The sequence below is a fragment of the Dipodomys spectabilis genome, unplaced genomic scaffold (assembly GCF_019054845.1).
Source record: "Dipodomys spectabilis isolate Male_0828 unplaced genomic scaffold, ASM1905484v1 ptg000089l, whole genome shotgun sequence".
Taxonomy (NCBI): domain Eukaryota; kingdom Metazoa; phylum Chordata; class Mammalia; order Rodentia; family Heteromyidae; genus Dipodomys; species Dipodomys spectabilis.
Genome location: NW_024870766.1, coordinates 7825067 through 7851276, shown reverse-complemented (window position 1 = coordinate 7851276; position 26210 = coordinate 7825067). Strand labels below are relative to the sequence as shown.

General features: G+C 36.8%; 1 protein-coding gene across 1 annotated transcript in view; it reads left to right on the top strand.

The window, feature by feature from the left end:
- Positions 1-26210, top strand: part of Grm3 (glutamate metabotropic receptor 3) — a 215914-nt gene that overhangs the window by 105110 nt on the left and 84594 nt on the right. Inside the window, exon 2 of the mRNA XM_042684720.1 lies at positions 23707-24317. Coding sequence (XP_042540654.1) covers positions 23841-24317 — 477 coding nt within the window. The 5' untranslated portion in view covers positions 23707-23840. The remainder of the gene's footprint in view (positions 1-23706; positions 24318-26210) is intronic.

The window sequence follows — 26210 nt, the reverse complement described above, 5'->3', positions numbered from 1 at the left end:
GGACATTTATTATTTATATGATTAAATGGTCAGTTATTTAATATTTTAATGTTGCATGTAAACAAAGCCTTTGATCACTTGACAGGTTTGGTATTTCTCTAAGGTCTTATTCACTTGTTTATATCATTTGGATACTGAAGAATTTTAGCCCAAAATATATTGAAGCATTAACTTAATCTTCCCCAGAAATATATAAATAGATAAACAAAGTCTCTGACTCTATTGGAATACCTTGTTATCATAAACTTTGGATGCTTGTTCAACTTATCCCATTTCCCACCTCTTCATCTTAAACAAGTAAACATCATAAACAGTTAAGATCTAAAATACCCACACTGCAAGTATAACTATAATCAACTGTTTGTATTAATGATTTCTTCAAGAACACATCATAGTCCAATAAACATGTTGTTGTTCAGTGTGGTTGTTCTAAAAGCAGCTAATAGCAGGATGTAATTTGAAGCAGCTTCGGCTCACTTACAAAACCCTTGCTCTGTTAATTGTGATTTCACACCCCACTAAACAGCACAGCCTGAAGCTAACATTTGTGCAGGGAACAGTTAGCATTCTGTAGTTTGTCCTCTCCATTGCTTTTCCTGTTCCCTGTGGTTAGCTTCTCCTTTTTCAAAAGCTCAGTAGACTGAAGTAGATGCCTTCCACAAGGAAACATTCTTTTTTTGTCCCTCACCTGGCAGGAAACAGCCTGTAGCTATACCTATTATTTTGTTTCTTGCTTTTGTTTTCACCTTTCACTTTCTTCCCATTGTTCTCCAGGCAGTTGCATGTGACCAGCATACACTTTATGTTTCCTACAGCTGGCTTCCATCAATCCTTGTGATTAAACAATAGACTACTTCTTTTTCTGTCTTGGCCCATCCACACCAGTTCCCCTGACTCTTTCTTTAAGTAACTGTCCCCTTGGGAAGGAATAATATTGTCTAATGGAAAGAAAATGTCTTCATCAAAGACCTTGAACTCAAAGCAGACACTCTGAAAACATTACAGGATGGAATAGGAGAAACCCTGGGTCTCCTTGGCTCAGGCCGAAATTTTCTGAATAGAGACCCGGAAACACAACAAATCAAAGAAAGGCTGGACAAATGGGATTGTATAAGGTTGCAGAGCTTCTGCAGGGCAAATGACATAGCTAGCAAGATCAATAGAAAGCCCACGGACTGGGAGAAAATCTTTACTAGCCATACAACGGACAAGGGTCTCATATCTAAAATATACTTGGAACTCAAAAAATTAAACCCCCCAACAACAAATCCTCAAAGAAACAACTGCCCAATAAATAAGTGGGCAAAAGACTTAAAGAGAAACTTCTCTGAAGAAGAAAGAAGGATGGCCAATAGACACATGAAGAAATGTTCAACATCCCTAGCCATAAAAGAAATGCAAATCAAAACAACATTGAGATATCACCTCACTCCAGTGAGAACGGCAAAAATCAAGAACTCTAACAACAACAGATGCTGGAGGGGATGTGGACAGAAAGGAACCTTAATTCATTGTTGGTGGGAATGTAAACTTGTTCAACCACTTTGGAAAGCAGTATGGAGGTTCCTCAAAAGACTCCACATAGAGCTCCCCTATGACCCAGCAATCCCACTTTTGGGCATTTACCCTAATGTTTACAAACAAGACCACACTAAAGCTACCAGCACAACTATGTTTATTGCAGCATTATTTACCATAGCTAAGATATGGAACCAACCCAGATGCCCCTCAGTAGATGAATGGATCAAGAAAATGTGGTATATATACACAATGGAATTCTATGCCTCCATCAGAAAGAATGACATTGCCCCATTTGTTAGGAAATGGAAAAACTTGGAAAAAATTATATTAAGTGAAGTAAGCCAGGCCCAAAGAAACGTAGGTCCCATGGTTTCCCTTATTTGTAATATCTAGTATATGTATGAGTCAAGCGGAAAAGGTCAGATAATGTGATGTCAGGAAAATGAACCCTTAGATGTGTATTTTAATGTTTTTTTCTTTCATGCATGTGTTTCTAACACATTTATAAGATTATCTCTTTGTTGCTTTGTATGTCCCTCCCCCACAGTATAACCCTTGCTTTCACTATATTTGATGTCAGTATAACTTGTGGAAGAGATGGGGAAAAACCAGTTGTTTAAGGATACAGGTGGACCTGTTGCAACAATGAGAAGTACAAGTTGTCATGTCCAAAACGAACTTTACAATGTTGGTGGGGGGGGGGGGGGGGGGGGCTGGGGGGAGGGAGGAAGGAGAAGGATTGGGATTAGCGGGGGAGGGGGGAGGCTGGGAAGGGATGTGAAGGATAAACAAAGGAGGAGGCTGCAATGCTTGGTAAGAAATGTACACATTATCCTGCCCATGTAACTGTAACTCCTCTGTACAGTATGTTCACAAATAAAATTAAATTAAATTAAAAAAAAAAAAAAAAACATAGTTAGTTGGAAGCCAGTGGTTCTTACCTACCAAGAAGTCAGATTTGGAAGGCCTCTGTTCAAAACTAGCCCAGGCAGGAAAGTCCCCTAGACTCTATTTCCAGAATAAGCAGCAAATGGAGCTAAGTATTTTTTGATGGGATGGATAGAGTTGGGAACAAATGAAGAAGAACGATGTTGAAATAGATGATGCCAAAATGCATTGTATGCACAAACTGACACGTTGAATTAAAACCCCTTTGTATAACTAAGTAGTAGAAAAAAAAAAAAAAAAAAGAAAATGTCTTCAGGTCTTCCAAGTCATTTGGAGGAGAGTAACAGGTCTCTGGCTAAAAGAAGAACATCTATTAGAAGAGCAGAATGCAGTGTGTCACATTCACAGATGTCTCAAATATGTACCACATGCAGACTACATTTTCATCCAGAGCAAGAACCTTTAAATAAGTTTTAAAGCAAGATTCTGAAATAGGAATGCTAAATAATTCCCACACTCAGGGAGTTCGACTCTTAATATAAAAAATTTGAAAGGACCAAAAATCAGGCTGGATGATGTCTGAGGATTCCTTATTAAAACAATTTTATAATCCACACCTACTCAGATTTTTTAAATAAGAGCACAGATTTAGTTGTGGCATAAGGCAGAGTGACTATTTGGAACAAAAAGGGCACAGTGGAACTAGTACATGAAAACTTTCGTAGAATTAGGCCAGTGTCCAAACTATTCACTAAAATCTACTTCACACATCCAAAAGAACACTTGTCACATCTTTTTTGCTCACCCAAAAAGATTCCTGTGTCAATCCCCTGTAGATAAATGATATATTCCAGAAGAGTAAGCAAGTAGAAGCATTTAAGAATTTGTTCAGATGAATACACAAAGCTTACTCTAAATACACTTAGAGACTAACATTCTGCATGCAATGTCATGCAAATTCTAGTATCACCTGTAATATTTGAGAAAGTATGTGTACTCTTTCATTGTATAGTTGAAAATAAAATACAAGGTGACACTTAGCATTTTAAACAAACAAACTAAAGTAGGACTCATTTTCTACTTCTTATTACGATTAGGATTTTTCTACCTAATGAAGAAATGCTTTTGAACAAATTGCTTTCCTTTCAGATCCAGTTTTTCATCATATAAGGTACCATGTTGTGGGCCCCATCATAGGTCCTACAAAGTAATACGAAGAGATGGGTCACCGGGAGGCTATGGAGAAAAATGCTTGGGTAGGTTTGCATCCACACCACTGAGAGAATTGGCCTACAGTTTCATAGAAACCACAGAGCAGGACTTTTGAAATTCCCCAAGGTTATTATCCCCATCTGTATGCTAAACAGTAAGGTGTAAATGTCTTGTGCTAAGCCACAAGTTAAAGAAACATCTGGGCAGTAGATAGTGTTAGCTCTAAAAACTGTCTTGATTAGAAGGGTAATGGATGCCATATGTGGAAACAAATTCACATTCAAAGCTCCCCTCCCTAGTTAGAATTATGTCCAAATGTCATGGCCTAGAAAAAAAAAGTGTCTTGAAATTAAACTGGATCGTGTATGCACTTGTGACTGTAATTCCAAAGGAATTCAAGCAAAGCCAACACAAATATGTTTAAGGAAAGTTAAGCACCAGAAAGAAAAACAAGCCACTGAAGGTGCCTGACTTGTTACACATCATCTGCCATTCACAGTCCCTTGGGATAATAGGACACTGTTCCCAAAAGGGAAGAGCTATAAAAGCCACAGAACCAAAACAAGTTACGAATCAAATAGATCTGTTAAATTGCTCAGTGACAGATTCCTAATCAAATAGTATTTAAGTTTTCCTCTAGGCTGGAGTTCTTCATTTACTTTATATTTTTACTTTTATTTATTTTAATCAGATATTCCAGTAAGAGTAAAGCAGCTAGCATATAAGTTCAAACTGTTGTTTTTTCCATGCAAAACTGAAGGAAATAAGTCTATCATTCAGCCAAGCACTAGTAGCTCACATCTGTAATCCTAGCTACTCAGGAGGCTGAGATCTCAGGATTAAAGTTTGAAGCCTGGGCAGGAACGTATGTACGACTTTTATCTCCAATAAACTACTCAGAAAAAATGTGGTGCTGTAGCTCAGGTAGTAGAGCATTAGCCTTGAGCACAAAAAGGCTCAGAGACAGGTTCAGGCCCTGAGTTCAAGACCCAGGACCAGAAAAAAAAGTCTGGCATTCAAATAAAATATGAAGCTAAAGGATAAAATATTATATATACATATATATGTATACTATTAATGCCTATCAATGTATTATTCAACATAAGGAAAACATACTAATCTAAAAAGATCGGCTGGAACTCACAAGTTTAATAATGATAACTAGTTTATGCAAAGTTAATAGGTAATTTCTATCACATCTTATTACTAGTATCACATGTTTGTAATACAAGCTATGTCCTAAGAGGAAACACCAGATTTTCTTCCTCCACCAATTCTACCTTAATCATTCTAATGATGTAGACTTTCCTAGTTCCATAAGCCAACCAGCTGAACTAACTTGTGCAGACTTGTAAGAATATGCTGAGTTAGAAATAAAAAGACAATGCATCAAAAGTCATCTTAGAATTTCCTAGAAACTAAAGAAAATTGACCATAAAAAAAAGAGAAAAAAAAGTAAATAGACAAAATGATTCAAATCCTTCACACTGACTATATTTATAGTGACAGGAGATTTAAATCTGTTTAAGTAACCACAGGTAAATGCAAGTTTAGAAAACTGCCCTGACTAGACTGAAGTAAAGGGAACAAAGATGTGTGAAATATGAGTAGAATAAGATTAGCAGTCAGAAACCAAAATCAGAAAATAAAAAAGGATTGGCATTATCTAACAATAGTAGCAACAACAAAACCAAAAGGAAAGCCACATTTGGTACTACTGTGAGCAAACTAACAACCAGGACTTGTTAAAGCTTGAGTATAAGAGAAAAGAATGTGTAGCTAGAAGAATAAAATAACAAGGATAATTAAAATCAATTTTGATAGGGTTATGTGTGAACATTTTAAATATAACTGTACTCTTTCCCTGATGGATTATAATTAACCTTATTTTTTAATCAGATGGAAAACAACAAATACATATCTATGACCTCCTCCTAGGATTTCTACCTAAGCATAGCAGTTATTGACTTTTTTTTTTTTTTTGCGGTAGTGGGGCTTGAACTCTGGGCCTGGGTGCTGTCCCTCAGCTCTTCAGCTCAAGGTGAGCACTCTACCACTTAAGCCACAGCACCATTTCCGGTTTTCTGGTGGTTAATTGGAGGTAAGAGTCTCTCCAACTTTCTTGCCCGGGTTGGCTTTGAACCACAATCTCAGCCTCCTGAGTAACTAGGATTACAGGCATGAGCCACCAGCTCCAGGCTTAATTATTGAATTTTAAACTAGGGCCAGAGATTTGCTCTTCATTGACATCAGTTTCCTAGTTGTCCAAAATGACATCACAATGAGCCAGATAGTCACCCTCAAAGTTTAATCTCATCTGGAGAGACGAGTAGGAATTGAGACCCTGGTGTTGGTCAGATTGTCATATTTTAATGAAATACCTACAAGAAATTTAAAAAAGCAGAAACCTATGAGATCTGTGGAGTCTTCAGATTGTGGTTGGGTTAGCCTCATTGCTTTTGAAGCAATGGTGAGGCTGTATATCATGATGGGGAGCACAGAAAGCCATTTATCTCAGGGCCCAGACACAAAACAGAGGATCCCAAAATACCCTTCCATGGCACATCCCCAAGGACTAAAAGACTCCTTCCCATCAGTGTCCAACTTTTCAGAGGTCTGTCAACTCCCATTTGTGCCATAGGTTAGGGATTGATCCTTCAAACATGTAACTTTTTTTTTTAAATTGTGAAAATACCGTACAGAGGAGTTACAATTATATGGGCAAGATAATGAGTACATTGCTTATCAAGCATTGTTTCCTCCTCCTTTGTTTCCCCTTCCCATCCCTTCCCATCTCCCCCTGAGCCCCCACCTCCTCGCTCCCCTCTTACCCCCCCCCTCACCCCACCCCACCCCCATCCCGCCAAAGTTGTAAAGTTCGTTTTACCACATAACGACTTGTACATCTCATTGTAATGGGTCCACCTGTATCCCTAGTTAAACAATTTGTTTTTCCCTCCCCCTGCACAAATTATACCAACAACAAATACCGTGAAAACAGGGGTTATACCATGGGAGAGGGACATACAAAACAACAAAGAAATCATCTTATGAATATGTTAGAAACAATAGCAAGAAAGAAAAAAACATTTGAATCCTTATCTTGGGGTTCATTTCACCTAACATCAACTTATCTGACCGTTTCTGCTTGTTTCAGACATATACTAGTTATTGCAAATAAGGGAAACCATGGGACCTATGTTTCTTTGGGCCTGGCTTACTTCACTTAATATAATTTTTTCCAAGTCTTTCCATTTCCTAACAAATGGGGCAATATCTTTCTTTCTGATGGAGGCATAGAATTCCATTGTGTATATATACCACATTTTCTTGATCCATTCATCTACTGAGGGGCATCTGGGTTGGTTCCATATCTTAGCTATGGTAAATAATGCTGCAATAAACATAGTTGTGCTGGTAGCCTTAGTATGGTCTTGTTTATGATCATTTGGGTAAATTCTCAAAAGTGGTATTGCTGGGTCATAGGGGAGCTCTATGTGAGTCTTTTGAGGAACCTTCATACTACTTTCCAAAGTGGTTGAACAAGTTTACACTCCCACCAACAATGCAGTAAGGTTCCCCTCTGTCCACATCCCCTCCAGCATCTGTTGTTTAATTAGAGTTCTTGATTATAGCCATTCTAACTGGGGTGAGGTGGTATCACAATGCTGTTTTGATTCGCATTTCTTTTATGGCTAGGGAGGTTCTTTTATTCAAACCATGACATCGGGTGCATGACTGTTTGCCCATCAGATTGGAAATCATCTGTCCCATCTGTAAGGTAGTAGACACTATTTATGGCAAGGATACACCTTTTTGGCCCCTCCTCCCACCTGTCATGTTGGAATTCAGGTTTAAATTTTTAAAGCTAAAAGAAACTGTATTTTTAGGGTATTTAGCAGAGATGCTATCTTACCCATTCCTTTTTTTTTCAAGACCTGTGTGAATATAAGGAGGTCTCTGCTTAGCAATTACTCTCTCCCAATGACATAGGATACTTCATTTTATAGTAACACTTCTCACCAGGTATTATTATATCAGGCTGTGTGGTGTTAACAATTTTATGTTAATACCCTTGTGACCCCTGTGATTAAAAACAAAGCAGATCTTAAAAATATATACAGCCTGCTGGGCATTCTTTTCCACCTCAGTGCTTCTTTTTCCTTTTTTCATTTTAATTTCCCATTATTGTGCAATTTACATACAGAAAACACCCATATTGCTATGGTGCGGTTTGATGAGTTTTTAAAAACTGGCTATCACTCATGAAACAAGACTCCAGATCAAGAAATAGAAATTGACCAAAGCTCAAGATCCTTTCTCAAGCTTTGAGTCAATCATGTCCCATATCACTAAAGGGAAAATGTAGAATTGACTACCTTTGCTTATTTTATGTATGAAAACTGATTCATATACTATGTACTCTTTATATCTAGTCTACCCATGTATTACCTGGGGAATTAGACCCTTGTGATGCCACAGGACTGCTGTAATGATGATAACTTGATATAATACAATAAAAAGAGGCAAACCTCAAGCTCTGTTATATGAAGACAGTGTGTTCGACTTACTCTTTGATGCACCAATAACATCAGAATCACTTTAAGAGTTCAAAGCAATACAACAGACTTGTAAATCTTGTTTGCTAAAAATGTTTCAAGTTAAGGATGCTTGTTGGGAGTTTCCTATATTTTGATTTTGGCTAAAATAACAGAGATTAATCTTCCTGAAATATACACCAGAAGTAGAGAACAGGGCAGAAGGAAACCCAGGCTTGGGGAATAGACACTACTATATTTGTAATAGAACTTAAAGGTTAATAATTGCCATGGAATTTAAAGATTAATAATTGTGACAAAGGATTCAAAATCCTTATAACTAAGGCATCTAATGACTTGAGACAAGAAAAATTAAGTCTGACACACTTGGCAGGTAGAAAAGTAGTATTTTGTTCTTGGCACAAGAGTCAGTGTCTTAAGCTATAGTGACTTAGAGCAAATGATGTCTAGCTCACTCACAAGAAAATTCAATGCAACTACAGACCAAAGGGGTAGAGATGAAACCATCTTCTGGAGAAATAAAGTAAATCACTATGCTGTGAATCCTTGCATACATGTATAGTGATCCACTTCCATTTCCTCCTGGCATTTTGTGATATTTAGCAGCACCCATAAACACTGAACAATCTGGGATTTATTGACACTCTGGAGTTTAGTTTCCTCTCCCATTATTTAAGAAAAAAACAATTTTCATAATCACATCGCCAATGAAGAAATAAAGGCTAGAGAATTAAAATTACCTGGTTCTACAACAACAGTAGCTTTGGACTATAATGATTTTATGGAGAGTCCAGAGTACAAATACCACCTTCCCCCTTGCATTGATGCCATTGACAAATTAGCTTAACTATGAACAATTGTTTTAAAGATTTTTTATTAATACATTGGCTATGCAATGGAGAGTGTTCTCTATGCATTTCCATGCCTGCTTAGAATTTACTCCATCAAACTCACTGCCTCAATGTCTCTCCCTCATTCCTTCCATTTTAAAATTTTTCAACAAAATTTCATTGTTCTTTTTTCACACTGGCATATAAATTATTTCAACCATATTCATCCTCATTAAATCTCTTCATTGACCCTCCAGCTTTCTGCTCATACCACCCCAAGAGCATCTGTTTTACTTTCCTATCATTTTTTTAAGTTTTTGTAAATGTTAATCATTATGAATGGGTTTGACTGCAGTATTGCACATATAAACATACTGTAATTTAATTATATTAACACCTCCATGGCTGAGTCTCTATCACTCTCGTTCCGTTTTCAGTGAGTCCTTTATGCCATCTTCATATATAGACAAAATATTTTCAATAAAATATTATTCATCCTCCATCATTCTCTTTCCAACAATTTGAATAATTGGACATAAAGTAAATGAAAACATTTCAGTTCTGAAATAAAGTTTTGTTGTAGAGTTTTTATTGTGACTCACAAAATATTACTTTACATTATAATGTAAAACAAAGTCATGCATAGACACCCAAAAAGGTTTAGAAAATAGTATTCATCTTTTCTAAATATATGTTTTAATTCAGTGATTTTTATATTTTCTATATTCTAAATTCTTCTATTTCCTATTAAAATGCTTTGCCATTTAGTAATATAAATACACCATGACACATGAATAGATGTTAAGACTTGATCTGTAGGTAGAAAAACTGTTTTCTAAGGCACTATGCTTTAGAGTTTTCTCAGTTTCTTCCTATTTGATGGTCTAAAAATAGATTTTAAGGGCATGTTGTTGAATTTTCTACCAGTGGTGTGCTGGTAAATATTTAACAAGTAGATATTGTAGAACTGTAGAGAGATTGATTTTTAGCGTTTGATGATTTCTGTAATATGTGTATTCCCAAAATGGCCAATTATAAACTACCTATGAGATACTACCAAACAGATTTGGGAAGAGATATGCATGATTTTGTCTTGAGAGCATATACCAGCCAACTGCAAGCCAATAATAGTCTTTGCATTGGGAACTGGGATCTTACTATAGAACCTATTCTCATCTTTCACCCACATTCCTTCTCCTTTAGCCTCCTGAGTGCTGGAATCACAGTTGTGAACAATAATTCTCAGACTAATTTTTCCTATCTTCAATAAAAAAGACAATGGGAAAAGTAAATATATGCTGGTTATGACATTTTAGTGGCACTGGAAATAAAAGAGATTCTAAACTGACAGGTTAAGACAAGGAATTTATTGTATCATAGGACTGGGACATCTTAGCTATTGTAAACAGCATATATAATATTGTTAGGTCATCCAATATTTTGGTTTCCTTCTGATTGCTATAGTCAAGACATTTGACACTGGTGATAAGTCAGGTGTATCACAATCTATCAAGCCAAAAATGGATTGGTCTCTCCTTAGAAAGTTATGTTTTGGGTCTCAACAGAAAATTGTAATGTAGTTCCAAACAAATTGGGAAATGGATTTTAGTCAAACTACAAAGAAAAAAAAAAACATTTGGGCTTCAGCTAATGAGAATTTTGCATAAAGGCAAAATTTTCCTCAGACTCCAAAATCTTATTCATCAAATTAATTGAGGGTAGTAATCAAAAGGTTTAGCAGCTAGTATTAAAATGGAAAGTAACTATAACCCCAGAGTTGGAACTTAATGACCCTATTGTGCCAACGTCCAATCCTTTAGTTGCTAGGTCATGAGGAAATTCAAAGAGTGTAGTGAGAGAAGGGGTGTGGATAAGTGCCAGAGACCTAAGAGCATCCAGGAAAGTGGAGGATTAGTGGATTAGCCACAACTGGTTAAGTATTTCAACAGTTTAACTTACACTGTTGCAACGGGGAGACTACTTAGATTTCAGCCTTGCGTGAAATTAGTTGCATAAAGTTAAAGAATGTTCTAATAGGGGCTGGGAAGGTGGCTTAGTGGTAGAGCGCTTGCCTTGCATGCATGAGGCCCTGGGTTCGATTCCTCAATACCACATAAGCAAAAAGAAAAAAGCCAGAAGTGGCGCTGTGGCTCAAGTGGTAGAGCACTAGCCTTGAGCTGAAGAGCTGAGGGACAGCGCCCAGGCCCAGAGTTCAAGCCCCACGACTGGACCCCCCCGCCAAAAAAAAAATGTTCTAGTAATCCTAGATACTCAGGAGTCTGAGATCGGAGGATCATGGTTCAAAGCCAACCCGGGCTTTTAGAAAGTCCATGAGACTCTTATCTCCAATAAACCACCAGAAAACTGGAAGTGATACTGTGGCTCAAGTGGTAGAGTGCTAGCCTTGAGCTAAAGAGCTAAGGAACAATGCCCAGGCCCAGAGTTCTAGCCCCACAATGAAAAAAATAAATAAATAAAAGAATGTTCTAGTAGTTTCAGAAGCCAGGGACTTTAAATTATGAGACCATTCTTTTACTAGGAGGAGTCTCAAGGAGGATCTAGTTAAGATTTAGGGTAAATGCATATTCATAAATATTAAGAAATAAAAACAGCTGGGCACTGATGGCTCATGGCTATAAACCTAGCTACTCAGGAGGCTGAGATCTGAGGATCACGGTTCAAAGCCAACCCAGGCAGGAAAGTCTGTGAGACTCTGTTCTCCAATTAACCACTAGAAAACCAGAAGTGGCACTGTGGCTCAAGTGGTAGAGCACCAGTCTTGAGGTGAGGAGCTCAGGGACAGAGCCCAGGCCCAGAGTTCAAGCCCCACTACTGCCAAAAAAAAAAATAGAAGAAAGCGAGAAAGAGAAAGAGAAAGAAAGAGAGAGAATATGAGAAAGAGAGGAGACAGAAAGAGAAAGAGAGAAAGAGAGAGAAAGGAAGGGAAGAAGGAAGGAAGGAGGAAGGAAGGAGGAAGGAAGGAAGGAAGGAAGGAAGGAAGGAAGGAAGGAAGGAAGGAAGGAGAGAAAGAAAGAAAGAGAAACAAACCGGAAAATAGCCAAATTATATGTCAGAACTCATCCTGTCTTGATCTTTTCTTTTTGAGAAGCAGTATTTTCATGAAACTCTATGTTAACAATATCTAATGACTACTTACAGACATTCTTCAGTAGTTACCCATATTTTGACCATTTTTGATGACTTCCATTCCTCCTTATAGATTTGATTTGCTATCTGGTCTCATTTCCTCTTTCCTTGGAATAATCCCTTTAATCCCTTTAGCAACTCTCTTAGTGAAAGTCAACTGATAATGAAATCTTTCAGGCAAACTTGCCTGAAAAACCACCTTATTTCATATTCATTCTTTTTCTAAATTTTATTTTTTTGTAAAGATGTTGTACAAAGGGGTTGCAGTTACATGAGTAAGGCAATGAGTACATTATTTTAGATCTTTGTAACCCCTTCCCTTAATGTCCCAGTATCCCTTCCCTCGCCTACCTCCCATACTCCTCACACCCACTCCACCCTACTCCATCTGAAGTTGTAAAGATCGTTTCCAATAAACTATCTTGTGGATATCATTGTTGCAATGGGTCATCCTGTTCATCTTCATTCTTGAAGAATAATTTATCTAGAGATTGAAATCTATGGTATTTAACCAGTTTTATAACTCTAGAATTTTAAAGGCCTAAAATTACTCATAATATTGAATTATGGCTGCCATTGCACTGCTAATTTCAACAATCACTCATATTGCTGTTTACCTGTACATATTTCCTGTTTGACTATTTTTAAACATTTACCCTAATCAATTTAACTTAAACTTGCTGATAAATAGCTTTTTTTATAAGTTCTTTTTAGTGTGAAAATACTGTACAGAGGGGTTACAGTTACATGAGGAAGGTAATGAGTACATTTCTTATCAAGCATTGTTGCCTCTGCCTTTGTTTTTCCCCTACCATCCCTTCCCTCCCACCTCCACAACTACACCCACCCCCTCCCCCGCCCCACCTAAATTGTAAAGCTCGTTTTTTCAACATAGTGTCTTATACTTTATATTCATCCTAGTTAAGGTTTGCTGATTTGTGTGGTTTTGAAATCTTATGTTTACCACCAAATTTGGGAAATACTCAGCCATTATTTTTCAAGTATTTTCTTTTCCATATTCTCTCTCTTTTTGAGACTCTTAATTACATGTGTCCATACACCAGTGATCACTTAATTCTGTCCAAATAGAATGGAAGCTTTCCTTAATTACTTTTCAGTCATTTCTCTCTAGTCTGAATGTTACTTTTATTTTAAAACTCTTCAAGCTACTCTTTCACTATATGTAAACTGTTTGACACTTGTTTGAATACTGTTTATTTTGAATCTCAGGTGAGTACTACATAGTCCTATGAACAATGTGTCTGTAAAGAACAGAGACAAAACTTTTCCTTGTCATTATTCCCTAAACAATACAGCATCACAATCATTTTCATAGCATTTACAGGCAAATATGAATTCATTTTGCCTATGGAAGTTTAGCATCTGAGGATTTGGGTACTTGAAGGAAATCATGTATCCAAGCCTTTGCAGATACCAAAGGATGTAAGTGAATTTTGATATCAATATATACAGTATCTCTAACACTGGTGCAGGTTGGTTACCTTTGCCAGGACTCACCAAGTCTCACTGTGCTTGGTCATACCCACCATGTCTATGCAGCTTTCTACCTTGACAACTGCAACCATCCTATGCCCGAATCTTTTCTTCAGGTTAGTAAGACTGCCCCTGGCCATACTGCTCTGTGGCAGGAAAATACCCCTGTATAGAATGCTGAGGATAGCAGAGAGTATTCATAAGATTTCCATGTTGTGTTTCTTCCTTATGAGGAGCATAGTTTGCTTTATGAGTTTTGTTCAATTATACAGTTACTTTCAGCAGAAGGGCAAGTCCAAACCAGTTACTATGACATGACCACAAGCAGAAGCCAGTTATAGACATCCTAAAAAGTATGTTTAGCACTAGACAAAGATAATGCTTTTAGAAAATATTTACATTTATATACTGAGGGATAATTGAGAGATGAGAGTGATAGTTTTGTGGATATATGTGTTTTCTTTTGTAGAGTTAGACAGCAATAAAAAGACTTCTTAAATCTTAATCCTATGTTTACTACTAAATACCTGAACAATCTGCTTGAATGTTGTCTACTCTCTCTTCCTCAAAGAGAAAGAAGATAATATAATTTCTTTCTCATCAGAATTAGTAAATATATTAGTATATATGTATATATACATATATATAAATACTGTGCAGAACACTTTGAAATTATGCAAGATAAGAGACTCTACAGATCTAGGACATTATTAATATGACCCATTATCACCATAAGTAAAAACGCCTGTAAATAATACTCCTACATTTTGACCCCTTCACTATTTTGTCCATGGCTAGAAGAGGGAAAGCACTGGAAAAAATCTATTTTCTATACTCTTTGTTCATGCTGACAATTCTGTATCTTCTGTTATACTTGGCAGCTTCTAAGAGGACAAAAAACAAAGGTAGAGTGTAAGGGTGTTGGGAGCCTCCAACACAGAGGTTTTGCAATGAGTTTAGGAAACTTGAAGATGACAAAAACAGGAAATGCCAACACGTGTGTGTGTGTGTGTGTGTGTGTGCGCACACACACACACACACACACACACAAGAATATAAGCTGAATTTCATGTTTGGAAAAATAAAGATTTACTCTAAGAGAAAGTGAATATATCTTTCACATAGCCCACACTGAGTGACCTAACCACATTAATATTGATTAGAAGTAGATTAGTAGCAATTACTCTAGGGGCCAAAATTTAGCACAATTGTAAATTAGCTTGCATACCTCATGAAAGCACTTTCTGCTGACTTCAAAAAATAAAGAAAAGATGTGCCTTTTTATACTGTTAATTAGGCCAAAGGACAATAGTGAATTAGGCTTTTCTCCCTTTTAACAAAACTAATATGCCTTTTCCCACTTTTGACAGTATTACTCTTTCAACCAAAGTCACACTGAGTAATCTGGATTCTTTCATCTTCTTGATGAATAAAGTAGGTCCTTAAGAAAAAGCTCTTCAATTAGTTCCTACTAGCTGATCTACAGTGATTAAAGTATCTTGTATTCATAAACTTTTGTTAAATGGCAACTCCTTTGTACAACTACTTACAAACAATAAAAAAATCAAAAGAAAATATTTGTATACATTATGGAATTTCAGTCTTAAACAAGAAATTCTAAGGAAAGCATAACTCTTCCCCCAAATGAAATCCTTAGTCCAAAAGCCTGGCTTCTCTTATTCTGCCCTGTAGTTTCTGCTTTCAAGGAAATGGAATTGTTATATGATGCATTGTTTACATTTCCTTATAATCTCTGTCAGAACATATTCTATTTCTCCAAACACTCCAAACTTTCCCAGTCCTAACTTATACTTTTCTTCTTCTAAAATTTTAATATTAAAAAGTCAACTCACAGCTCTTTGGGGAAGATTTCTCTAGTTGAATCTTGACCTACTATAACATCATTTTGAAAACGACCTTTTAGTGATCTTTATTCTCTGAATGAGATTTCCAAAATTATTTTTCCTCTCTCCTAACTAATATCTCAAAAAACTTAAATGTTACTTGTAATTTTATAATTTTTACCAACATTTGACAATTGTGTGTGAGACACTAAACAAAATGCAACTATGTCTAATGCTTTGTCCTTGATACATAGCTAATTGCAATCTAATGGCAAAGAAAGCATAATTTTCCATTGCAAAAACTATGCAAATAAACTATGTATATAAAGCATGGAACACATGGGAGTCTTCCAAATGCAGAGGCTCCCTTACAGCTAGAGTAATGTGGAAAGCTACAAAAGGGAGATAATTTATACCTGATAAGAGTGATTAGGTTTTAAGAAGTCAATTTTAACAAACAGAACACCTGAGTAAAATGATTGAAAGGATGGAGAATTTATTGAGGGTCACAGTTCAGAGGTTCTAGTCCATTGGCTCAACTGCTTCAAAGCCCAGACATTTTGAGACAGAACATGGTGGCAGAGCATGTGGTAGAGTAAAGTGACTCACCTATGGCAGATAGGAGAAGAATGGGAGGAACAGGATGAAAGCAGGGCAAGAAGCTTTCCAAATAAAACCCACACCAGTGACCTGCTTTCTCTAGCCAAGCCTCACTTTGGACTGTTCACCACCTGCTAATAATGCCATCACATTTCAAGTCCATCAAATGATCAATCCATTGATTAGGTCAGAACCCTCATGATACAATTACTTCCCCCAAAGCCCAAGAGTCCTCAATGCATTAATCTGTAAGGAACATTTCAAATTCAAACCACCACAGCATCTCAAGGGTTCTAGAAAAAAAGGATACCTGTTTCCCCCAAGTAAGAGTAAAGAATTACAATGATTCAATGTCATATTCCATTATTTGAATTGTCAATATTGCCACAGCCTCTGTTTACTCATTTGAAAATGGCAGTCTAAGAACTATGGACATGCCTTTTGTTGCCTACAATTTAATAGCTAAAAAAGTCATAGTCACAGTAAAATTGTTTTTTTGGTTTTTTGGTTTTTTTTTTTTTGGGTCCCATCATGGGGCCTGAACTTTGGGCCTGGGCGCTGTCCCTCAGCTCTTCAGCTCAAGGCTAGTGCTCTACCACTTGAGCCACAGCCCCACTTCCGGCTTTTTTCTTTTTGCTTATGTGGTGCTGAGGAATCGAACCCAGGGCCTCTGGCATGCAAGGCATGCGCTCTACCACTGAGCCACCTTCCCAGCCCCTCACAGTAAAATTGTACATAGTAGGAAAAGGTATAATTTCTTCCAGACTGGTGAGGTTTCATACCTAACCTGGCACTGAGCAGTCTCAGAAATTCTTCAGCAACTTAATGGCTTATTTCTGGGGAACAGTAAGCTTGATCTTCTGATACTACAAAGCTTCCATTCCTTAGATACACTACTTATTCACTGAGTCAAAGTGTGTTTCTTTTCTAACACCAAGTCCCTAAGCAAAGTCAGAAGAGGAAGAAAAGTACATATTAGCATATGCAGAGTACAGAAATGTTTTCTGCCCACATATTTCCAGGGGTGATATTCACCACAGACCTCTGAGATCCTATTAATGCACTGATTAATAAAACATTGGTGAACAGGTTGCCTACAGAGAGGGCTACATGAACTTGTTTATATTTGATACATCACTCACCATTCTTGAATGGAAAAATTTGACTGAAGAAGGGGGATCCTCTAACTGCATATGAATGTGGCAGCAGTAGGGAACCTGTTTCTGTAGGGAATGGGCTGCTGGCTGGTTTATAATGACAAGAACATGGAAAGGAATGGTAGTGCCCTTTTCCTCCATCTTATGAGCTGTGACAGAGAGAGAAACAGTTACATCGAGTTGAGCATGTTTGTCCATTTTTTTCCATTCGATGTTAAATTTTAACTTCTTTTTTTAAAATTTAATTAATTTAATTTTTTGTGAACATACTGTACAGAGGGGTTACAATTATATGGGCAAGATAATGAGTACATTTCTAATCAAGCATTGCAGCCTCCTCCTTTGTTTACCCTTCACATCCCTTCCCAGCCTCCCCCCCCATCCAATCCTCCCTCCCCCCACCAAAGTTGTAAAGTTCGTTTTCGACATGACAACTTGTACTTCTCATTGTTGCAACGGGTCCACCTGTATCCTTAAACGACTTGTTTTTCCCCATCTCCTCCACAAATTATACGGACATCAAATATAGTGAAAGCAAGGGTTATACTGTGGGGGAGGGACATACAAAGCAACAAAGAAATAATCTTATAAATGCGTTAGAAACAAATGCATGAAAGAAAAAAAACATTTACATACATATCTAAGGGTTCATTTTCCTAACATCACATTATCTGACCTTTTCTGCTTGACTCATACATATATTAGATATTGGAAATAAGGGAAACCATGGGACCTATGTTTCTTTGGGCTTGGCTTACTTCACTTAATATAATTTTTTCCAAGCCTTTCCATTTCCTAACAAATGGGGAAATGTCATTCTTTCTGATGGAGGCATAGAATTCCATTGTGTATATATACCACATTTTCTTGATCCATTCATCTACTGAGGGGCATCTGGGTTGGTTCCAGATCTTAGCTATGGTAAATAATGCTGCAATAAACATAGTCGTGCTGGTAGCTTTAGTGTGGTCTTGTTTGTAAACATTTGGGTAAATGCCCAAAAGTGGGATTGATGGGTCATAGGGGAGCTCTATGTGAAGTCTTGTGAGGAACCTCCATAATGCTTTCCAACGTGGTTGAACAAGTTTACATTCCCACCAACAATGAAGTAAGGTTCCCTTCTGTCCACATCCCCTCCAGCAGCTGTTGTTGTTAGAGATCTTGATTTTTGCCATTCTAACTGGGGTGAGGTGGTATCTCAATGTTGTTTTGATTTGCATTTCTTTTATGGATAGGGATGTTGAGCCTTTCTTCATGTGTCTATTGGCCATCCTTCTTTCTTCTTCAGAGAAGTTTCTCTTTAAGTCTTTAGCCCACTTATTTATTGGGCAGTTGTTTTTTGAGGATTTGTTGTTGGGGGATTTAATTTTTTGAGTTCCAGGTATATTTTAGATATGAGACCCTTGTCCGTTGTATGGCTAATGAAGATCTTCTCCCAATCCGTGGGCTTTCTATTAATCTTGCTAGCTACATCCTTTGCCATGTAGAAGCTCTGCAACGTCATGCAATCCCATTTGTCCAACCTTTCTTTGATTTGTTGTGTTTCCGGGTCTCTATTAAGAAAATTTCGGCCTGTGCCAAGGAGACCTAGGGTTTCTTTTAGCTTTCTGTTTCTTAGGGCTTTGTCTTTAAAGAATCCTACATGTTTCTAAATTATGCATGGTCCTACCATCTTAATCACAACTTCTGCTTCAGGATAAACTAAACAAGAAAACGTTGAGGCAGTGTGTTTAGATTAACTCAATTAATTGCTGATCTGTAATTCTCTAAGACTAAATATTACTTAAAGTAACTTCTGTTAAAAGGCTTAAACAAGAGACATATTACATGATATTGTTATTAGCCAAATTTTTAGAATACATTGAGTATCCCGTTTTTAAATTTATGCCTGGAAGTGTGGCTCTATTGCAGAGTACCTGCCAAGTAAACAAGGTCCCAAGTTCAAACCCCAATTTGTAATGCACATAGTGTGAATGGATGGCTTTTTTAGTCAAGCACTTAGTAAGAGTTGCCCATATTAAAGGAAATTCATGGTATACTTTCAAATTTTTCATAAATGAGGGAAATAATTGGTTAAAACATTAAATATCTAAGCATTTTGATTGTGATTTTGACAGCTGGAATGATGTTCATACATTTATAATTAAAGTATATACTCTAGTATTTAGCTCATGATTTAGCATACACATAGTAGGTGCTCAATAAGTATTTGATGAGTAGATATATCTTAGAAGCTTTGAAACAGGATAATGTGCATGGTTTTTATTTAATACATAATGAGATATCTTGGATATGGGTCCCAAGTCTAAATATGAGGTTCATTTATATTTCATGCATATCTTATACATCTTGCCTGAAAAAATTCAACCTGTACAAACTATCTTCCTAATTTATAATCGTTGGCCTTCAGACCTGGGCTGGTTAGGCAGATCATGAGATTAAAACAACTCCCTTTCTATAATTCCCAGTTCCCATACCATATATAAAATAGTGAAGAGTTATTTTCAAATATAATTGTCATGGACATTTACATCCTTTAAGAAACATTTCTTGAATGTTTTTTGGATTTCAAACACTATGCCAAACCTTAGGTACACAAATATTTAAGTGGTAGAATACTAGCCTTGAACAAAAGAAGCTAAGCAAGAACATGAGGCTCTGGGCTTAAGCCTCAGAGCTTTATATCGGTATATATGGACATATATAGAATATTGTAAGTCATATTATCTCTATATAATAATATTATCTTTATATAATATTATATAATATTATCTACATATAAAATATTACTTTTAATGTGAGATGGTATTTTATTTGAAGACTTCTTAGAGCATTTTCAATAGGCAATTAATCTTTCTATAGGCTATAGTCATTTTCATTCTTTTGAGTATTCAGAGTATCAAAATTCCTTCCCACTCAAGAGATTTTTAATAAAGATATTTTTAAAATAAATATCTGTGGAAAGCATGTTGATGACCTTCTTTGAATTAGCTATTCTCTCTTATAAGGTAAATAAAGCATGACTTTTTAGGGCAATTTCTACATCTTCCTCATCAGCAGTAATGATCAGTGTCTTCGCATCCATCTGTGCCAGATCTACTTCAAAGAGAATTGCGCATAGAGATCAAAGAGGAATCAGAAATTGATATGAGACAAACAAACAAAAATACTACTAAAATATCAGCTTTAAAAAAGCATTGTTATTAGACTTCCTGGGACCCTGCAGCAGATCTCCTGGAGAGAGTCTGGGTTCACACTGAACATTCTGACAACTGCTGCCGTCATTGCTGAGATTCACACCTAAATAAATAAACAAAACAAAACCCAGCTGACTGTGTGTGTCTCAAGAAAGCAACTGATCATTTGTTCCGTATGGGGAAAAAAAAGAGAGCTGAGAGCAAGTAGAAAGCTGGGTTTTAAAGGGCACTGCTAACAGGAGAAGGAGAAATGTCAAAAAAAATGTTGAAGTAAACATTGGACTAATTCCTATCTCAACTTTTTTCACTGTTTTTTTTCCTTCTCAGTACCTTAAGAATCCTAAATGCTGAACCACTCCTTTTGTTCTTAACAATCAAATAGGGAATCAAACATTAATTATGACAGTGATAACAAGTATTTTTTTGAACGGTGGGAATATGAAGCAGGAAAGTGGGAACTGACTGAGGAAGGGAGACAGAAAGAATAGTACAGACTTTGCTGACAGTAACTTAAATCATAAAGAAGAGTATAGAAAAGCATTCCTAGCAAAGAGAGCAGCATGTGCAGAAGCAACACACGGGTATCTCCTGAAGAGCATGTAGTTCATATCTAGGGATTAAGGTTTGAGGACAGAGATGGCACAAAGCTGATGGGGACTGTAAGCCGTGAAGCTTGACAGCTAGCTTAGGACAAGATTGTGATCATGGAGAAATGCTCACAAAAATTTTAAACCTGTAGGCAAGGGAAGGCTCAGAGACTGACAGGCCACACTAAATAATAAAGTCTGAATTGGAGCATCTCTCCCAATGGGACACCTTTCAGACAGTTAACATTTGCTAATTTATCTGGGAGTGCACAGGTGGTGTGGTGTTCATGCATGCTAATTGAGTCTGGAAGAGCCTAAAATCCCTCCAACATATAATCATACACAAAAGTAGGAAGGCAGACAAGTAAACTTAAGCACACATACATACAACACACACACACACACACACACACACACACACACACACACACGGCTGCCAACAGAGAAGGGTTTCATGACTCCATGCTCCCATGCTGTGACGTCTCATGTGACTGAAAACAATAACCTCCAAGTTACCAGATGGGATAGAAGGAAGTGAGCAGAGTAATGTGCTGGTAACTTGTTTGTTCTAGTGCCAGTGGTCAGAGTTACCACCATGGGTCCATGGCCTATAACTCTATGCAGGTACTACACTGTTCTCCATCAGGATTTTGGGAAGATCCCTGATAACATTCCAGCCTTCTGTCAGAAACTTGATCCTCACAGCAGAACTTCGTCTGATTCCCAGTGGAAGTGTTTTTGCTGGCCTGTGACAGCATATACAGAAAGAAGATTAGTTTATAGAACTATCTAAGCTATAATCTACTGCACATACCCCAAACTAGCACTCATTAAAAACCTTGCAATGTAAGGGACCCACAAGGCACTGTCTACCACTGGCTAAAAGAGGCAATCATCAGCAATCAATCCCACATCACCTATCATAACTATCTAGCATAACTTAATAACTGTCCAAGTGATACAATGATAAAATTAAACTTTCAGTACATGAGAGAGGAAAATCTTTCCTAATCCATAAAATGGTGCTTTGAGGGCCAGTAGCAACTCTACAGAAACTAGTACCATCATGCTACAACACATCACAAGAGAAAAGGAAGTGGTTTTGATACAGGTTGAACAGGTAGATTCCTCAGAGTTTAACCAGAAGAAAGCTAAAGAGAGGGCATGACAACACTGTAGAGTGAAGATTTCTGGCACTCAGAGAATATCCACTTACAGAGATATGGGAGAGTGTGTAACATATAGACTTTGAGGTGTTTAAGGGATGTGTGGGTGAAGCTGCTTAGCAGGCAGTTGACTTAAGAGTTTGGAACCTATTTAAGTGATAGTTGAAACTATGAACACAGACAAGTTACCCCAGGAATGGAGATTGCAAGCTGTTCAAGAATGGAATTTGAAAGATAGCCAGATATGAAGTTTAAGAATGGAAACCTAGGAAGCTGTTACAGGCAGAACTACAGTAGAGATTTCCATAAAGGCCAGGTAAAATTGAGGATAATATTTATTTGATTGAGAAAGTAGATTATATCAAGTGAAATCAGCCAGGTCCAGAGAGACAAAGAATACATGTTTTCCCTTGTATATGGAAGCTAGATTTAGCTTATAAACTCATAAGTAAATATGTTGGGTAGTATACTAGTATATACAAATATATTAACTGAAATCTTGTAGATTCAAGCAAGAAGTCAAATAATGTAATTCCTTACATAGACAAAGTCAAAATTCAACAAAACACACACCAGGAAGCTGGTACTTGAAAGGGGTAGATAGGATCAAAGGGGCAGAGGTAAAGAATGAAGAGACAAAGAGGGAGAAAAGCAGTCAATAATTCAATGTATATCCTATAAAATTAAGAAAAGTGAGGGAAGGGATGGGTTGAGAGGGATAGTGAGAATATTGAAAAACATGACATTAAGATGCATTATATTCATAAACTGCTTTGTTACATGGCAGCTCCTTTGTACAACTACTTAAAGATAAGAGAAATAAATAAGAAAAATAAAATTAAAAAGACAGCATAAAAAAATCAAGTCACCCCCCCTCAAAGACAGTAGGTTAGAAGTAGCCGTTTTGTCACAGCAGTTGAGGCCGAATTTCAACTACAGTGGGCTGAGGATCTATGATGAAAGGAAATGGAGCAAAGCCACAAAGAGTTGTTTTTAAGAGCTGAAGTATGAAGTGAAATACTGGAAGTTTTGGTAAACATGTTGAATTGGTGAGAGAATTAATTGTGTTTTGTTTTGTTGTGTTTTGTTGCCAAGTAGGAAGATGAATAGTCCATAAAAAAGAGTAAGCTCTTAAATGTAGCTGGATGAGAGAGTATACTCAGACTTATTTGCAACTCTCTTTCCTGCCAAAAACAAAGTAAATATCTAGGTAGAGAGGACTGGAGCTAGCCTTAGAGACTAACTCCTACCTCCATTGTAAGTAGACTTTGCAATAGTTCCTTGATGTTCATTTCTGTTAAATGGGAGGTCTACATCACAGTTTGTTGCAATGACTGGGTTGGAGTAGCTGGGAGGTTGTGCCTAGTGTGGTGGTATCATGTGTGCTTAGTAGTAATTGCTGGTTTGCATCTTTTTCCTACCGAAGAGCTGATTGGGGAGCATCAATGTAGTCACTGATGCTTTCTTTACTGTTTTTGTTAATATATTTTTTTTATCTCTCTAGGAATTTGGTGACAGGCTACTTTAGTCTGATCCTCCCTATTTGAAGGTCAGCCAAAAGGTTCACTTTGGAAATGAGAGAGGAAGACTAGTGGGCAACACTGGCTCCACCCATTTACACCTCCCAGAAATAAAGAAATGGGATCCGTAAAGATGTTGACAAGACTGCAAGTTCTTACCTTAGCCTTGTTTTCCAAAGGATTTTTACTCTCTTTAGGGGATCATAACTTTTTGAGGAAAGAGATTAAAATAGAAGGCGACCTGGTTTTAGGGGGCCTATTCCCTATAAATGAAAAAGGGACTGGCACTGAAGAATGTGGGCGAATCAATGAAGACCGAGGGATTCAACGCCTGGAAGCCATGTTGTTTGCCATTGATGAAATTAACAAAGACAATTACTTACTACCAGGAGTGAAGCTGGGGGTTCATATTTTGGATACATGTTCAAGAGACACCTATGCTCTGGAGCAATCCCTGGAATTTGTCAGAGCATCCTTGACTAAAGTGGATGAAGCTGAGTATATGTGTCCTGATGGATCGTATGCCATTCAAGAAAACATCCCATTGCTCATTGCAGGGGTCATTGGTGGCTCCTACAGCAGTGTTTCCATACAGGTGAGATTGTTAAGTGTTACTGCTAAAAGATAATCTCTCTGCTTTTATGGCTCAGGGGAACAAAAGGAGGTGATCCTACCAATTGCATCAATGGATGATAAAAATAAGTGAATTCTTAATTTTTATGGTATTTCATGGCACAAGTTTTTAAACAGAGCAAGCCAATGAAAATTGTATAGAAGTTTATCTGGTAGCTACTGTAGCATAAGAAACTAGCCAAAAATTCAGTGTCAGAACATGATTATTTTATCGGTATCCAGTCCAAAGATCAGTTAGAGTGAGTGAATAGAGACAGGGCTTACATGTGGGTATCATTGCCCAAATGGTCTTTTTCTTCCCTTCTGGAATCAGTAAGGTAGCCCCCTCATGATCTTCTCAGAGTGATGGCAAAGGTGAAAGAATGCAAATTCAACGTACAAGCTCCTTTAAAGCTTCTTTCACTTGTGTCACATCTGTTAACATTGTATTCGCAGACTCACCTCACTGGGCTCAGGACAGAGTCAAGGAGCAGAAAAGGATACCTGCCATAGCACAGATGTTGCAAAGTTATATAACAAAGAGAATCATTAGAAGTTGAAATTATTGACACAACCACAAAAATGTATATCCTTTACACAGATGTTTTACTAATGTATCATTTTATTTTGAGATAAAAATACAAAGAATTTTTCAGGCTATAAATCTGACGGTATATGCAGACAAGCCAGATAATTCTGCCAAAAAAGAAAAAGAACAAAAAACTCTTTTTGTGCAGAATTTTTTCATTATCTATAAGAACTTGTACAAGGCAGTTTCAATTCAACATGTAAATTTATGAATACAATGCATCATGATCCATGTCATCCCTTTCATCACAAAAACTGTTTAACACAAAATTTAGATTAACAAGTTGATGATTGTTGTTAATTTTGTTTAGGAAAAAGAAACATCTCATACAAACTCTTACAATGCTCACATACAGGGTCACAGAATTTTAGAAATTGAAAAATTAAGAAATTCACCAGCTAAATCTTCTCATTTTCTCCATTCCCAAAATGACTGGTTTCATGAAATCTCCCTTAAGTAGAATACAAACTAGAACTCAGACCCAGGTTTCATACTTTTGTATTCTTTCAACTACCTCATATAGTTTCTGTATGTTACTTGAAGTTCAATTTTTTCTAGTGAAAGTACTAATGTCATAGTGATAAAAGTCAGCAATTCTAAGAGTCATATACACTGCTTCTTACCAAATTACTAATCAAAGCCCAGGTTCCAAAGAAAGTCATGATATTCATGTTGTTACAATCTCATTTAAATTGGATCTATTTGCAATGGAATAACTTTACTTCTACACCTAGATTTGTGCCACTTAACATTCCGTGTATAATACTGTGCTGTTCTAAATGAGCTATTTCACATTTCTTTCCCTCTTTAGAGCACACAATCATATTATGAGTAATTAGCATAATTGGTTTTTCATAAACACTCTTTGATTTCATTAGAGAGATAGAAAATATTGCACATCTCAAAGCACATTGTGTTAATCAGGAGAACTAGAATACTTAGATCAGGAGAACTAAAATATTCAATTTGCGAAGAAAGAATTTAAGATAGATGTCTGCTTCTACCAATAAAGTATCAATTATTTCCTAAATATTTATATATTTATACACAGTGTTAGCACTGCTAAAAGGTTGTGTATATCTGCTTTTTCTGACATTACTTTCTTTCAGGGCAGTAAATTGTGTGTGTGTGTGTGTGTGTGTGTGTGTGTGTGTGTGTGTGTGTGTGTGTAAAATGATTTACTAAGTATTTCACAAACTATGTCTTACAAATAGATTTTTAATCTAATTTTACTCTTTTGATACTCTATACTCCTTAGAAAAGACTTGACTGATTAAAGCAGGGAAT